The sequence below is a fragment of the Netta rufina genome (assembly GCF_964035555.1).
Source record: "Netta rufina genome assembly, chromosome: 9".
In the NCBI taxonomy this organism is placed as follows: domain Eukaryota; kingdom Metazoa; phylum Chordata; class Aves; order Anseriformes; family Anatidae; genus Netta; species Netta rufina.
The window spans coordinates 22,628,288-22,644,425 of record NC_140132.1 but is presented as its reverse complement, the minus strand read 5'-3'; the positions used below and the strand labels follow the sequence as shown (position 1 = coordinate 22,644,425).

At 40.0% G+C, this 16,138-nt stretch overlaps 1 protein-coding gene across 1 annotated transcript in view; it reads left to right on the top strand.

Annotated features, from left to right (window-relative positions):
• Window positions 1-557, top strand: part of LOC311212770 (uncharacterized protein) — a gene marked incomplete at its 5' end in the record, with an annotated part of 191,444 nt that extends 190,887 nt beyond the window's left edge. Inside the window, one exon of the mRNA XM_084292377.1 lies at window positions 443-557. Coding sequence (XP_084148503.1) covers window positions 443-522 — 80 coding nt within the window. The 3' untranslated portion in view covers window positions 523-557. The remainder of the gene's footprint in view (window positions 1-442) is intronic.
• Window positions 558-16,138: the final 15,581 nt, after the last annotated feature.

Below are 16,138 nucleotides of genomic sequence, written 5' to 3'. Positions count from 1 at the left end.
CCAAGGACCTCAGCACTGTCACAAAATATTTTGGTCTGTCTGTTTTTTTTGTTTGTTTTTTTTTTTTTTTTTATTTATTTATTGTTTTTGTTTTCTTGTTTTGTTTTGTTTTTAATTTAGGTAACTTCTATTCTTCATGAGGTACATGCAGTACTGTGTGCTGTTTCCTTTCACGTGTAGTCTAAACTTGTCTGGCTTTTGGTGTTATCATGCAAGTCTGCCATTAGTTTAGGAAATATTTTGGGAACCTTCCATTTAAGAGTTGCTTTTACTGTTTTGATGGTTCCATCTGCCTCTGTGAGGAGGCCAGTTAACTCAGTCCTCTACCTTCCTTTGAAGGGTACCATTTATTAAATTATTTAAGTGTAAATTGTATAATCTATGTAATATTTCAGTATTATGTTATACAGACCTAAGACTGCGTTTCTACTTAATTCTCTAGGTGGCCCTCCAAAGCCTCCTTTTTATGAAGAACAAACTCAAGAAAGAGGGAGTATTTTTCCAAGAGCTCTACAACAGTAACATTTGGACTAATAAATGAACTGTTTTATATGCACAGACGGTATTTGAATTTGGATATGAAAACAGCTATTCAATTCAGCTTGAATTGTGCTGAAGTATTCACACTTCTTATGGAAGACTACAGAGGCCATTTAGTAGCTGGATCCTTTTAAAAAGTTGAATCTGTTTCATGTATTTATTCCTAGCCTCTTACCCCTCCATTAATCTGCTCGGGACACTCGTTCTGATATATACGATAATTCATTGTTTGAAAGCTTGGACATGTTTTTAGTAAAACCAGCTCCAGAGTATCAGGATAAGCAGCATGTAACACATCAACTGACGGTGAGCCTCACCATGTATAAGTGACTTTCTAAACCCACTTGACAACTGGCATGAAGTTAAATGAGTGTTTAACATATTAAGACGCCAATATGGATTCACTGCAAAATCACATTGCACAGAAACTAGTGAAATTCACCAAATTCCTCTTTGAAAAATATCTTATGTTCTAGGAAAACATCCAGTCTAATTTTAAAATTGCAACTGATGAAGAATCCACCACAGTCCTTGAAAAGATGTTAATTAATTTGAGAATATGTGCCTTTTAAGTGTGGATTGCTTGGAAGGTCTCCATCTGTATCTTGCTTGCATCTGAGTCTCGTTTCTAAAGAGCAGGATGTCATCTGTCAGGCTGCTCTGGCTTTCTACATTCTCCCATCTTGCCAGCTGAGTTTCTCAGTGGTTTGTCAAGTCAAACTGTGCAGCAGTTCTTGTAAAACTCTAACGTCTAATGCAGAAAGTTTTATCCTGGATGGAGAAAGTGGATAGTTAGCAAGGATATATATGTGTAATGATAATCTGTGTGCTCTGTATGTAAAGGATTGTAATGTGCTCTTACTGCACAATAACTTGATTGCCAGTTTTAAAAAGTCCTTCCTGATGCTTCAACAGCCGCTGTTGTTCACTCTAGAACAAGGACATTTTGGTGCTATTTTGTATGTTTACACAGGTTGTTCTTTAATATAGGACTAAGTCATTATACAGAGATAATGGTCTTTGTTATAATATTCTGAATTAACCAGCCAAGAAGATTTCAGAGTACCTCTTTTCGCCTCTCTTTAGATTCAGAGTTACAAAACCTTGGTAGTAACCTCTTGAGTCTGACTAGATCAGAAGTGCACTTAGTACAAGACACCAGGACCATGGGCTCTGGGGACAAGGTGGCTCTGGGGACAAGGTAGTACAAGCTGTTCCCGGACTTGTGTTCACACACCACAACAAATTGCAACTCTGCAAGAAAATATTTTTGTCGTAAAAGAGAGAAACTGACAATAATTGACGCTAACGTGTGATTTTTAAAAATGTTTGTTGTTGCAGTTGGTTAATAAGAATGTGAAGTAACACTTACCCCGTGGTTCACCCCAGGTCTTAACCCAATCTGCAGCCGTTAGCTGTCTGCTATGGAGCAAGTACCACTTGCTCACCTGGGACTGTAATTCAAGCTGTGATCTACTGAAAGCAATACAGGTTTGGGAAGTGTTTTTCAAGCTTCATGGAAGGCTTATTGTTGCTATTCATCACTTCATAGCTAGTAGAAGCCATCGTAAACTCAGTAAAGATATTTGTGACTGTGACCAAGTTAATTAACCAACTGCTTTCAGCCAGAAAATCTCAGGGGTTGATTCTGATCCCTTGTCATTTCTTTGTTATAGCTGAATAAATCACTAGAACTTTTGCTTGACTTGATGTAAACATGACAAAATTGTTGTCCCCAAACTAGTCAGAAGCAAGTGGTTCTCAGCAGGCCTTTTCTGTCAGCTATGACATTTTATATGTTCTTTTGGAGATGTGCTGGCCTAGGTCTGATCTCAAAAGGGTGTGAAGTTGGGGCAGTTTAACCAAATTGGAACTGTTAAGGTAAATCTTGTGCAAGACAATTAGATATCATCATAGTAACTGCTGGGGAAAAAGAACCATCCAAGTCAAGCGACTGATGTCTTTTGATTTTGTATTTACTACAAACTACGACAGTAACGCAAGCATTGCATTCAGTTTTTCATATTATTTTACAGTAGATACTTTAGAAGAGACCTCAGGCTTCTCCTTAAAGCATGGTCAACTTCAAGGTTAAATGAGGTTGCTGAGAGATCACCCAGTTATTTTAGATATTTCCGAGGATGGACAGCCCACAACCTCTGTGGGGCCCTGTTCCCCAGACCCTGGTTACCTCCACGACCCTTCACCAGCCCCAGTCCAGTCTGTTGGACATTTCAGTTCTCAGAAAGATGCCCGATGTCTGGTATGGTTACTCAGCAGCTAATGCACAAAACCCAGGAACTTACATTTTGCTGTTTGACAGCAGTTTATGAAATGTACTGTTTTCTTCTTATCTTTGTATACTTGTGTGTGATTAGAGCAGCTAATCAAAGGGGGAACTTTTCCCAAGCCATATTCTTTACACCTGTGTACTCTTGTTTACATTTTCCACAGTATCTTGATATTAGAATTGTAAATATGTACTATAAAGGAAGTAAAAGATTTTGTATTAAGTATTTTTAAAGAATGTCACAACGTTAGGTACATGATGAAACACATATTTTAAGTGACTGATACTGAGCCTGTGCCAATGAATCGGGGGCCCAAGTAGATCTGCCTGGGAAATATTTTCAGCAAACTTTTTCTTTTTTTAAATTGGAAAATGCCAATTCATACAGAACTATTCATATGCAATAGTCTTTTTTATTAATTCCTCCTTCAGAATACTTCTTGGTTTCTTTATGGTATTTCCCTGGGGAAAGAAGTTCACTTCGGTACCATTAAACAGATCATTCTGATCTGGGCCTCAATACGATTTTTTGTTCCAAAACATAGAATAGAGCACAATCATATAAAGATGAAAATAAAAATTAAATATTTTAAAAAATATGAAAAATAGACTTTTCAATGTCTTTTCTTGGTTTGCTATTTGTGAGGGTTTTCACTTTTTTCACAAAGCGGGGAAAATGTTTACAGGATGTCATTTTCTAAAAGAAGACCTAAAACCTTTCATTAGTTATTGCCAATTTACTTACTTGTGATCTCATTAATGTGTTTTGATGCTACTCCTTACTTCACGTTAACAAATTTACATAATTCTATGCCTGAAAAATAGTCTTTATTAGATTGCATGGACTTTTTGTAATGGAAAAGCTACTAAATTATAATGGATTGGCATTGTGGCAAGTGAGTGGGAAGTGAGCTTAATTACTACTAAAATAATATAACTGCTTATTTGGTTCATCAGTGAAAGGCTGTCAGGATGAACATCCTGAACATAACACTGCTGTTTGTTGAAAATGAAAGTGAAAACTTCAGTGCAAATGGTTTGTGATTGAAATTTATGTCCATCTTCCACTTGGTAATGACTTTCTTGGCTATCTGATTCCCAGAGGACTGAAGTTAATTATGCTTTCTTGAAACGAGTGCTCTGTGTATTCCACTGTAACACACTTGCATACACAGATAACTCTTTTCTGAAAGACATTTAAATTATTTTGAACATGCAATTTCTGTGTGAAATGCCGCTCTCTTTCCTTGTTGTATATTCCAGATAACTTCACTTTGAGAAGAGTGGAAATGAGCTGAGTGTAACTCAGTGGATCCAGCAGAATTTTATTCAATGTGAATTCATGAAACCAGAACAACATGTTTTAAGTTAGACTTCAGTATTTATAACACTATTCTCATAGGAAAACAATCAGAATTTTAAAAATTCTCCGCTTCTCCTGCCAAAAATTATTATTCTACTTTTATCCTTTTTATGTTGAAGAACCATAGCTATTAAAGTTTGCCCAGATTTCTTGCCAACCATATTATTTTGATTGGCTGCAGATTTCTGTTTGTGTAAGTAATAACCATCACAGTGTCAGAAGTTGCCAATGGGACAAACATGGAAATTATACCTTTCTATCCTTTCCAGAGTAGCCAAAGACAGAGTTTGGAGCCATCCTGGCTTCACAGTGCTGATCTAACAATGACAAGTAACAACATTTCTGTAAGAGTTTAGTGTTTTATCAGAGCAAAGAAAAGTTTGTGAAGAGCTCTTAAAAAGAACTGGTGAACCCAGACACCTCCATCTTCCCATCCCACTGTTAATTTTAATTTTAACTTTATTTTTCATAGTTAGGCCAGAAACTTTCTCAGACCCCAGTTCCTGGAGGACTTTTCCTACACATGGACCTGTGGCTGACTGCAGCAGCTCCATGCATGAGCTGTAATTGCCCAGTAATTATTTTGCAGGGGCCAAAGCTTTAAATTTGAATGCTGTAAAGCAATTTCCAGCAGTAAGCGAGGAATCTCAGACTTGTAGTGTGCACGTTGTTTATTATGTGTTGGTTTTGTTGTTGTTGTTGTTTTGTTGTTGATTTTTGTTTTTTTTGGTGGTTGTTGCTTTTAATAAGCAGTTGCAAAGCAATGTTGTATCTGTGAATTTGTGACCCCTTTCAAAGAATATGTGGGGTGTATCTCAAAACTGTACTGTACTTTCCTTGTACACATATCACAGTGAAAGGATGCTATTTTTATTTTTTTTTATATAAAGTTGTCATTAAAAGTTGTTCTTGTTTTCTCCTTATTGATAGCCTTAATGCAGTAGGCTTATATTGTGGATGACAATTTACTCTGTTAAACTAATTTAGATTCAGAGCAAACACACTGAAATCACACCTGCTCTTAGTAGTTTGTACGGAATAAATAATGGCCTGTATATAAACGGGTTTGTATAAAGATCCCTGACCAGAGCAACTTGTCCAGTGACTGAGCCTGATAAATAGAGGTTTCTGGCACTCAGACTCCAGAGTATTAGAAATATTCAAAACAGAGCATAAATCTTGTTGGAAGAGGCTGGTTATGAAGTGTAACATTTCTGGAAGACTTGGGCATTAAGCACTTTGAAGGTATTTGAAACCGCACACCTGCAGGCTTCCATCAGACTTCTTGGACACTTCCCAGAGCCTAATACTTGCCGAACAAATAGCCTTGTTCACCTTAGGGTATTGTCTTCTCACATTGGCAGGAGCTAAAGGAACACATGGGCCTGTTTAATGCCAAATAATGCAGTAAGTGTGTGCTGGTTAATTGGAAGTAGCATGCTAAATTGAATTCAAAATGTGTAACAAAGGGGGGACAGTATATCAAGCTGTCAGAGAAAAAAGTGGACAGATACAGCCAGCTAGATTCTGGGAGTACAACTTTACAGGCTGGGACTGATTTTAAAATTTTAGAGCAAATGCTTCTTAAATTGAGCTCCGTAGCACTGCAGGATTTTGTCGTATGTGATTTACTTCATTTTTCATACAGTTTTCAATAAGGATTAGAATAATTCTGTTCATTTGGTTTGTCGTCGTTCTGACATATGTTGTAAAGATAGTCCTATAATTCTTGTAACTTGTTCAATAATTTCTTTATTAGAAGCAACATTTAGACGATACAGAAAGAAATTGTTGAAGTTATTGTACTAAACTTTCGATCCCAATGCCTGCAGTTAACAGCTGATCAAAAAGTAGACGTGGTGGCTTAATGTGCTCGGTGTATGGTTTTAGTAGATATATGGCACAGGAATGAGTGATCTCCTGATGGCGATGCTGGAAGCATCGCTCTGTGCTGTCGTCCCTTCAGCATCTTCAGGCACAGTTAAACCAATCTGTAGCCCAACTGTTTATCTCTTATTTTAGTCAGCGCTAAAAGTTCAGGGTGATAGTGCAGTGCTTTGTATACACAATTTAAAAAAAAGTCCAAAACCCATGAATGATTTTAAAATGACTTAGAAGTTCAGGCATTACTTTGTTGATTCCTTCAAGCATGGTAGGCTTTTATTTTTATTTTTTTTAGATAAAAAAAAAAAAAAGAAAGAAAAAAAAGAAAACACTCAACTGTGTTGTTTTATATATGAATAAAGATGTCAGCAACTAGTCATCTAACTGTCCATGCCATTTGGCAGTATCTAGCTTCCTTTTCAGTAATAGCCCAATAAATCTTTATCTTCTTGTAAGCTGATGACAGCAAAACATCTTGAGAAGCTGCATGTGGTGGAGATATTATAGTTAATTCTTAAAATGCTTCATGCCACCATCTACTGGGTGTTTCTCCAGTCCAGATGTAACATCTTGGCTTCAGGCATGTGCTCATGTCTCCCTCTAGTGATTCCAAGGACCTAATGAGAATTAAACTAATTAATTACTTTTAGGACTGTCATTTCTTGGTGTAAGAGATCCAAGAGCTAGGCCTGCTGCTGCTCAGAGGCCAAATTGTGATTGATTCATTAATGTTGCAGGCTAAAACCTACCAGCAGCAGTCCTAGACTGAAGTCCAAGTGAATGAAGGCTGCCCAGATGTAGCAGTGTCGTGGTCCCGTCCTGAGCCCACCGTGCTCGTCCCCAGCACCTGAGGTCTGTTCGTTCATGTTCCATGTTCCCTGAGCGCTGGCACAGATCTCTTACTGACACTAACACCAACTTACAGATTTCCAATTCAGTTTCTGCACTTTGCATTCATGTTTTCTTTCTACCTCCAACTCCTTTGTAGTTTGTCCAGGCCCATGAGGGAAAACTGTTGTGAAACCTGGAGGTTTGTCTCCTTTCCGTACCCTGCTTTGAAGACCCGGGAGCACCAGAGTTAACCGAGTGCACGTTTCCTGGCCAAGGGGAGCCCTGTTTGGGGTGGAAATGCTCCACTGTTCACACTGATTCTGTCCTGCTGTTCTAGGTCTAATTAAGAAGAAACTGGCCTGTCGTTTCTTTGTTATTTTGTAAGTCTTAGAGTGCTATAAATTACTTACAAAGTGACTTGATGAAAATTCTCTGGTTTTTGCAGCTGGAGTTTTTTCATCCAGAAATCCAGTTTTGAATGATTTATATGTCCTGTAAGATATGCAGTGAGATTCCTTTCTGTATGTCATCAACACAGAGTAAGATCAGTGTGAGCAGAGGCTGTAGGGGTAATTCCTGCCTGTCAGTTTGCTTTTTTTACTTTGCTATTTGACATTTAAGTTGTGGTAGCCTTTGTGGATCTTGGCCTTGCTCTACTAGGCACATGAGAAAGCTGCTCTTAATTACTACTTTAACCTTAAGGGTATATATGAAGTACAGAATAGCAGGCATAAAAGCATCACGTTAAATATGGGGCATATTCCTGCATAATGAGGGCTGAGAGGGCTGCAGGATCAGCCTCAAAATGAACACTGGGGCTTGAACCTTTTGCTGCACCTTTCTCCATCCTCTCTCCTCCTCTGAAAACACAAAGTTTGACCAGACACCTTGAAGAACTATTAGGACTGTTCACGGTCGCATTTAACATGTTACGTTTTTACAAGAACTAGTGAATTTGATCAGAAAATAGTTATTTTTGGCTGCCAATCTAGCAAAACCACTTAAAATACAAACTCAAGAATGTGTTGAAAGGAGACAGTTTGCCAGCACTGCTATTGTTGTAGCAAAGTCTCCCCTCTGATCCAGTGGGATTCTGTTCTCCACCATATATTATTCAGAAAGTCAAGGTGGAAGTCAAGTGCCTGGAAAATCTTTCTCTTTGAAAAGGGTGTTGGCAGGGGTCATTTTGGTTTGGTTGCTTGTTGCAAAATATTTCTGGTGTGGAGTGGTACCTCACTTTTTTCATCCTTTGGATATCAACTTCTTCTCTTTGCACAACAGTTTGATAGCCCAGTGTCACTGGTTTGATAATGTGCCATCCATGAGGGATGATGGAGATGTGAGCTGGGGGCAGTGCTCTGGACAGTGCTCCCTGCCCTTTCAAGTCCATTTTTCACTAAAAAAAACAAATAAGTATAAGGTCACGATGAAATTGCAGTCAATTTTCTCTTATTTTCTAGCTTTAAAACCCCATTAGTTTTTAATTATTCTTTTAATTATCACTTTCCAGAGTAAATCCTAAAGCTTCTGCTGAGGAGGGAGGCGTCCCACAGGTTGCTTTTGATACCCGGGGCTGATCCCCTAGGAAAACCCAAAGGTTCTCTAAGGGTTTGGGAATAACGATGCCACCGAAGCATCGCAGCAGTAAAAATCCATTTTTATGCATCTCTCAGTGAGTGCTTATGCAAGCAGAAAACAGTCACTGAACACTTCAGGCACTGGAAAAGGGGCCAATCCACAGTGCGTTATCTTGAATACATAACTGGTGCTAGTGCCCTGTGCTAAAGCCACCACGTGATAAGCGTGTGCCAAGTCATGTGAGATATGAAGAACGCAATGGCTGATAAATGAATGTTTTATTTTGAGCAGGCACGAAGGAGGATGTTGAATACTGGGTTTCTTCCTGACTCCGCTGCCAGGAATACAAAGCACCACACAGGAGACTTTGAAGGTCCCCCTGGGAAAAATGCCATTACCAACTCAGCTATAGTGTGTTGTCCAAGTTGCCCTGAAGGAATCTCTGCCAGAAACACCTGTTAACAATAAGGACTTGTTAATGTTTCACAATTATTTTCCCAAGTATGTTATTGCTACACCAGTCCCCAGCACCAGAGATTTTGGCAAATATTAAATACACATGATACCTGTGAAAATCTCTGGTCTGTCTGCATCTGCAAAGAGCAAGATAAAGCCATATCTGCAAGTCTGTGGACTCAGTGGGGCTAAGCTGGCACTCAGCAGGGAGGGATTAATGGAGCGTGTAGGGCACACATTTGAGATCCTTTGGGAGCTTGTTTTAAGGAAGAGCAGTTGGCCTGTGAGTGAAAAATAATTTACTCCAGTTCCCCCTTAACATAGTATTGTCTTATCCATTGTTGATATATTTGTTTGTTCATCCTTCTGATTCTCCCTTTTTAACTACCTCTTTTCAGTCCCAAAGCTGACCCACTTCAATAGAGATGAAAAATCTCCGACTTGCTTTTCTTGCCATTCCCCTGATGTCATGTAGCATCTCCTCTCTGCTCTATATGCAGTGAGAAAGAACAACGAGCTCTGGATCTATTCGTCATGATTACAATTTTTTTTTTTTTCAAAAAAAAAAAAAAAAGGCACAATTATTCTTTGCTGAAGTTAAGCAATAAACCATTTGCAGTATGTCCTAACTTTTCAGTACAGAGACTGCAAAAGAGAATGGAGGAAAGCTACATTGGTGGCTCGTCAGGGGCAGATTTCTTGTATTTGCCCCATTCTCCTGAAGAACCAGATGCAAAATCATGATTTGATGTGAATTTCCTTCTTCAAGATGTGTTTACAGAGATCTTGATATGCATGGTAGTGGACATTGCCCTCATTAAGATGCTTTAACTTTTGGTTAGCCCTGAAGAGATCTGAAGAGATCAAGCAGTTGGACTTGATGATCTTCATAGGTTTCTTCCAACTGAACTATTCTATTCTATTCTATTCTATTCTATTCTATTCTATTCTATTCTATTCTATTCTATTCTATTCTATTCTATTCTATTCTATTCATGCTAGATTTTGAAAAACTGTTCTAAGAGCCTGTCTTCATTCTTGAGTCTTTAGGTATATTACAGATATCATCCTTGGGCTTGATGCACGTTTTCAGTGGTTTCTTAGCTTTCGATGTTTAATTCTCCTCTGTTTCATATAGTTTATGTGCTAGGTATTTAACAGCTTAAATTTCTAATTAGTGACAGGTTGTTAAATGATGTGGGTCCCAAGGAATGGTTCACATTGATGGTGCATCTCTTTTGGATTCTCGTTTGTGGAGTTTCACATCCATTGCTTACAAAAACTATTCATGACTGCAACGACAGAGACTGATTCATTTTGCTTGGGTTTTCCAGAGGAATAGGTGAATTCAAACCTGCTGAGATACCAGAGGGAGCTAGAGCTTGGTTCTCCTATATCTGGGGTAAGTGCTCTTGTCACCGAGTGAGTTGATGAAAGGAAACCAGTATCTATGGCTACCTTCCCACCAGCTTATACATTTAGCTTTAACAATTGTTTATTTGTAACTGGAATGATCGTATTGGTAATTTGCATGACTTTTCAGCCTCCAAAAATGTCTGAGTGGCTCAGTAGGTGGCACCCTTTCTATTCCTTTATTTTCCACCAAATGTCAAAAATAAGTTGGAGCTGAAGGCTACAAATATGTGAAAGAAGTTCAGTAAAAATGTAAATGCATATTTGTCTCCTTAATTGAATATAGTATATTGTGAAATCATTACTGTCAGGGCACACTTTGGTTTATACGAACACTTAAGTAAAGAAAATATATAAACCCAGATTGACTTGAACAATTTGAATGTGATAGCAGACATCTGTGTTCAATAACATTACTTTGGTAAGCGGTGTTTAATATTTCATGTCAAAGTGAGGGGAGTAATAGAACAGGGTATTTTCTGAATTCTTAGATTGCTGAAGTTTATGGTACGGCGTAATATATAATCTGTCCTTTGTCAGGCTCACCAGAAAGAGCCCTACTGCAGCTGAAGATGTAAAGTGCTCTAATATATATGTTTCTAGACCTCTCCCTGCTTGAGGAATTAATCTTGGAAGGTGCTGAGTGCCCTGAAGTGCCAGTGAAGTCAGCGGGATTTGAAGTTTCTCACAGCTTGGTGGATGGGGATCCTTACAGGGGATAATTACCCTCCTCCGGTCCCCGGCCAGGAAAGCCCTTAAGCACTGCTTAACTTTTAGTATGTGAGGAGTCCTCTCCAAACCGGTGTTATTAATGCTGCTGAGATAGTGTCCAGAGGCCCCGCTCCTGCCTCCGTCCTATTAACTGTGGGGTAAGAGAGAACAGGGCCTGCTCCCTGACCTTGGGAACTGCAAATCTGGGTGTGAAGAGGTGAAAAAGAGGGACAAAGCTCCTCACCCAGTGGCAGATCTGCCATCAAGGGCTGAGCCCAACGTGCCCCAAAATGGAGCAGCGCCTTATCTCCTGGGCTTTGGGTGGTGAAGGAGGAGGCAAAGGACACCCCTTTGCTCTAAGAGAGGGATAAGAAGCACAAGTATGTTGCCAGCTTGAGGGCTCTGTTTGCCTTCAGAAAGTTCAAAGTAAGAGAAACTTTTCTAAGTATCTTCCAAATCTATTATTAATGAACAATTACATTGATGTTTTTGGATGGGCTCGCACAGAGTAATTCGTCTACAAACAAATCTTTCTTTTGTATTTTCTCCTCAACCCCGATCTTTTGTATTTCATTTTTAGGTGAAATTCTGTAGTGGAACTGGCCAAAAGAAACATGCTTTCCCAAGCCTCATGCTGAATGTCTGTCTGGATATTTTCATTTTAACTGCAGCTTGGGAAAAAAAAATGGAAATATGGTGCTAGTATCATTTTTAAGTCAAAACTGTTCTTCCCCCATGTTCAAAGAGTATTACAAATGTTTGCTTAAAAGACACATATTTATTCTCCTAGCCTCTGAGAGAATACTGTGTGCATAGGTAGTAATAAAAATGTATTAAGGAGTGAGACAGATTTCCCTGGTAACTGGCTTTTTTCTTGACCTCCTCTTAAGCATCTTAACACGGCCCTGCTGCTGCCTCTCTGAGGAAGTAAGTTTGCACTGGGGAGGAAGAATTTTTAAGGTTGTAGAGTGTTACAACCAGTGAGCAAATCAGTGGTGTTTTTTCTTTATAATGCTGGGGAAAAAAAAAGTTATTAAAAAAAGCCCTAGTATGCAAAGCAGTTACACACAATGAATATTGTTTCTAACATGCCATGTAATATTCCTTACAAGACAAATGATCTATGTGATCATTATTCCGTAACATTATGTTTTCCTAACTGAGTTCTCAAGAAATATTTTTGGTGTGACTGTTCGCTGTTTCTGGGTTTGATATTCAGATGTTGTTCAGGTGCCCAACATCTGATTGTGCAGCTTACCTGGCACCTGGTGTTTTTGTCCTGTGATTACCAGCACAAGAATTTTTAAGTGCAAAAACTATTTTCAGAAATTCTTTTGCATGAGACAGTGGAAATGCTTTTCCATGAATTTGGGTCACTTGAATGTTTGTGGAAAGGAAACACAAAACTTTTCTTATAGCAGAAAGAAATTAATCGGACTGTTTGTGTGACTAGGGGCAGGACTTCCCTGCTTTGCTCACCCAACTCTCTCTCCTCCAATTAAACGTGCACTTGGCAGTCCTCAGACTGAAAGACTCAGTTCGCCATAGAAGCTGGAGATGGAAAACACCTGCTCAGATCATCTTCTATCCAGTGCAGAGCCATTTCCCTACAGGACATAGGTCATCTGCAAATTCTGCAGCTGACATACTGTATACAACCTCAACTGGCAACATCCTGTCCAGCGCTGCACTTCATAAATCAGGCTTAGACCCAGTAAATCGGCAAGGAAGAGCAGTTACCAACGGCATATCTCCCTTCCCAATGGCTTTCTTGTGTTTTAAGGAATCAGTGGCATGTCAGAAATGATACTCTTACTCAAACACTAAATAGCATCTTGATAGTGCCGTATCTTGCCAAGCAAGAACATAAGCAAACACTCAGGTCTTCACTGGGGACTTGAGCAATCGTTCTCCATGGCCAACATTCCTCCCAGCTGTTCAGGCGTCCGTCGTAGGGTCGTAGCTGTTGTTATCAATAGCTGATGTTATTACTGCTGTAGGACTGTGTCATTTTATCATTCCTGGGTGGGAGGATGAGTTAAACGATGAATCTGTGCATATTTGTCTCAATGGTAGCCTCTGCTTCTCCATGTTTCTGTGGAAACCTGGCCCCGGTTTAGCTGAACTGGCTTTAAAATTTGGCCCTGCTGTGGGTGCTGAGCGCTCAGGAAAGGAAAAAAAGCTGGCCCTGAGCTCCACTTGAAAGTCTGGTCCCAGATGTATGGATGTTTGTTTGTTTTTACATTTAAGAGATCTAGAAAACTGCACCAAGATGCAAAATAGCACGAAAAAATAGGCTTTGCAAATGCTAATCTTCACCGATTGGCATTAAGTTGGATATGTATTCTTTTCATAAAGTTTTGGGTAAGCTTAACTTACAAGATGCCAAAAAGAAAAGATCAAAAAAAGGCACATATCAGCCAAGATCATTAATTTAGACTATATGTAGAGCCAAAAAAAAAAAAAAAAAGCAAGTTACACAGTTTCACCACACATACCCATTTCTTAACCCATTCTGGCTCGATCAAAACTCAACAGAAGTCAATGACTCCGGTAGACAGAGGTAGACTTTATACCAGGTTGTGGCAACTGATGTCCTACTCAAGGTTGTGGTCCTTTGGCCCACTGAGCTCCAAGCAAGTAATATCGGGCAAGGTGGAGTTGTTTCTGCCTCATCTGGAGAATGAAGAGGGTAGCTGGATCAGAAATCCCCTGGGTACTAATTAGAAACAGGGCACCCTCCCCTCTGATATATGTGGGTTGGAAGCAAGCTCTCATTAAGATCTACTGCTTTGCTTTGTGAAAAAGGCCAGGGCGTTATTATTGTTGTGTGTCTTACTGGGCCTTGCGAGGACGTTTTTGGAAGTGCACTTGAGATATCTGTAACATATGGTGACATTTTCACATATCCACCATGCTGGAGGGGCTGTGCTGTAATGTAGACAACTGCCGTCTTACAGTGATGCTGGGGAAATATCCAAAGTCTGGCTTACAGAGCGAAGATTAAATAATATTGTCCAAAACTTAACAAGGTTATCACGGTGGGTTTGGGAAAACTTCAGCAATGCGGTTCTCTACAGGAAAGACTTTGAGGTACCGTTAATTAAATGACTGCTGTGTTTTTACCTCCCATAAAAAGCCCTGCCTCCCATAAAAGCTTTTTAGCTTGACAACGCATCAGGCAGAAATCCTGCCCAGTGTCTGCCTGCTCTGGAGCAAATGCCTTATGTTGCTGTCAGCTGCAGCTCCGGTGCCAGCTCTGCGACCCAACCTGTGTCTGGCTGGAAGGGTCCCGAAACCCCACCACCACCCCCTGCTCAGCACCACACGCTTGGGCACGAGTGAGACCACACTAACCTCCTGGCTGATGACTTCAGCTGGGCAGGGTGGGGAGGGCATGACAGCATTCAGATTGCCATAAGTGAGAAGCAACACAACATCCGTATTGCCTCGCTTGTTCTTGGCATTGCAACAATGCATAGTTTTCTGTTGTCTCTGGAACCACTCAGGCATATAATGAATGGAGTACCAGTGATTGGAAACGTTCCTTTTAAGCGGATGTTTCCATTACTTTGTTTTCCTCCTTAAGCCTTGTAATGGTTTTTTCAAGTGTCAGCAGAAGGGCTGAAGCATCTCTTGATCTTGCAGATTGCATGTCCATGTGGACCATTGCAGGCACTACATGGAATTTTCAGCACAATATTCACTTGTTCTCCAAGCTCTTAATGCTTTTATTATTTCATTTCACTGGTACTGAGAAGGAAAGTCTTCCAGGTCTGCATTTTTAAAACCGATCGCAGACAGTAATTCTGTTCACAAACACGAAACATAAAGCTGATTTTCAGAAAAGCTGTGAGGTCACCTTCTTCTCCACGACTCCAAGCAAAACTGTGGGATTTTGATATCTGAAGAACTGAAAAAAACGTTGGCTGCCCTTTAAAATATCAGTTGAATCTTTAGAGTTGGTTAGGAAGCTTTAATTAAAATAAAATTTTAGAAAATCTTCAATTGTCAGCAGCAAAGCACTGTGAGGGATCAGAATAGCGTAGAGCATGTCTTGCACTCGCTAGGTCTCTTCAGCCCGTGATTTACCCAAATCAGAAGGCTGCTGCTGCTTTACATAGCGCCGTGGTCAGCGTAGCTCAAATAAGCAAGAACTGGGATTACAACCCTAAACTGAATGCATCTGAGCAGAGATTTGCTCTTGAATTTCCCACACCCAAAGACCTAAATTCCAGGCTACTAGCAAGATAGAAACAGTTGTCAAGCATCTATCGTGTTCAGTTGGAGGGTGGAGGGAGAGAGAGAGAGACAAGAGGGAGGGAGAGAGAGGGAGACAAGAGGGAGGGAAAAGGAAGAGAAAGAAACTTGAAGATCTTGGCTTCATCCCAGTGTGGAAACCTTTTCCCATTTTGATTTAGCTGAAAAAAGAGCCAAGACTAGCAGCCAATGAGTTAGTAATGTAGGGACCCTACTCAGCAAACGGCTGAATCCCATACTTAAGTGTACCTAAGTATGTGATTTATGTTCAAACTTGCATGTTTTGCTGAATTAGGATAGATTTAGTTGGAAAGTTGAAGATTCTGTAAAATAAGTCTGTAATTCTGATGCTTTGGTTTTACTCTGGCAGACTACTTACTGGTCAATAAAAACTCAGGGAAGTACTGACAGAGGAGACCATTTTCCCCTCCCTGCAATGACAACTGGTAGAAATTTGGGCTCAGTATCTACTTTCTCATTTTTTCTTATGCCTGTGAGATGCGATACAGATTGGATCACAGCACTTCAGTCCCTGAGCATCTCACACCAAACAGCACAGCCGTGCTCAGAAGGTGGCTCTGACAAAGCCCCGGGTGTCACAGCTACCGTCAGCTGCAAACACAAGTGCTTAGCAGGAGGGAATTCTTGTCACCTCGTGTTGAACCTGTTCCGCTTCAGCAGAAACGTGCTGACCAAAGCGAATTAGGAAGCCCAGAAAAGGGACCATGGGAGTTGGATGTTGGTAGCGTGAAGAGGGATGTAGAAGAGCGTCATCCTGAATCTGACTAGCTTTTGCATCAATGTAGTAGGGA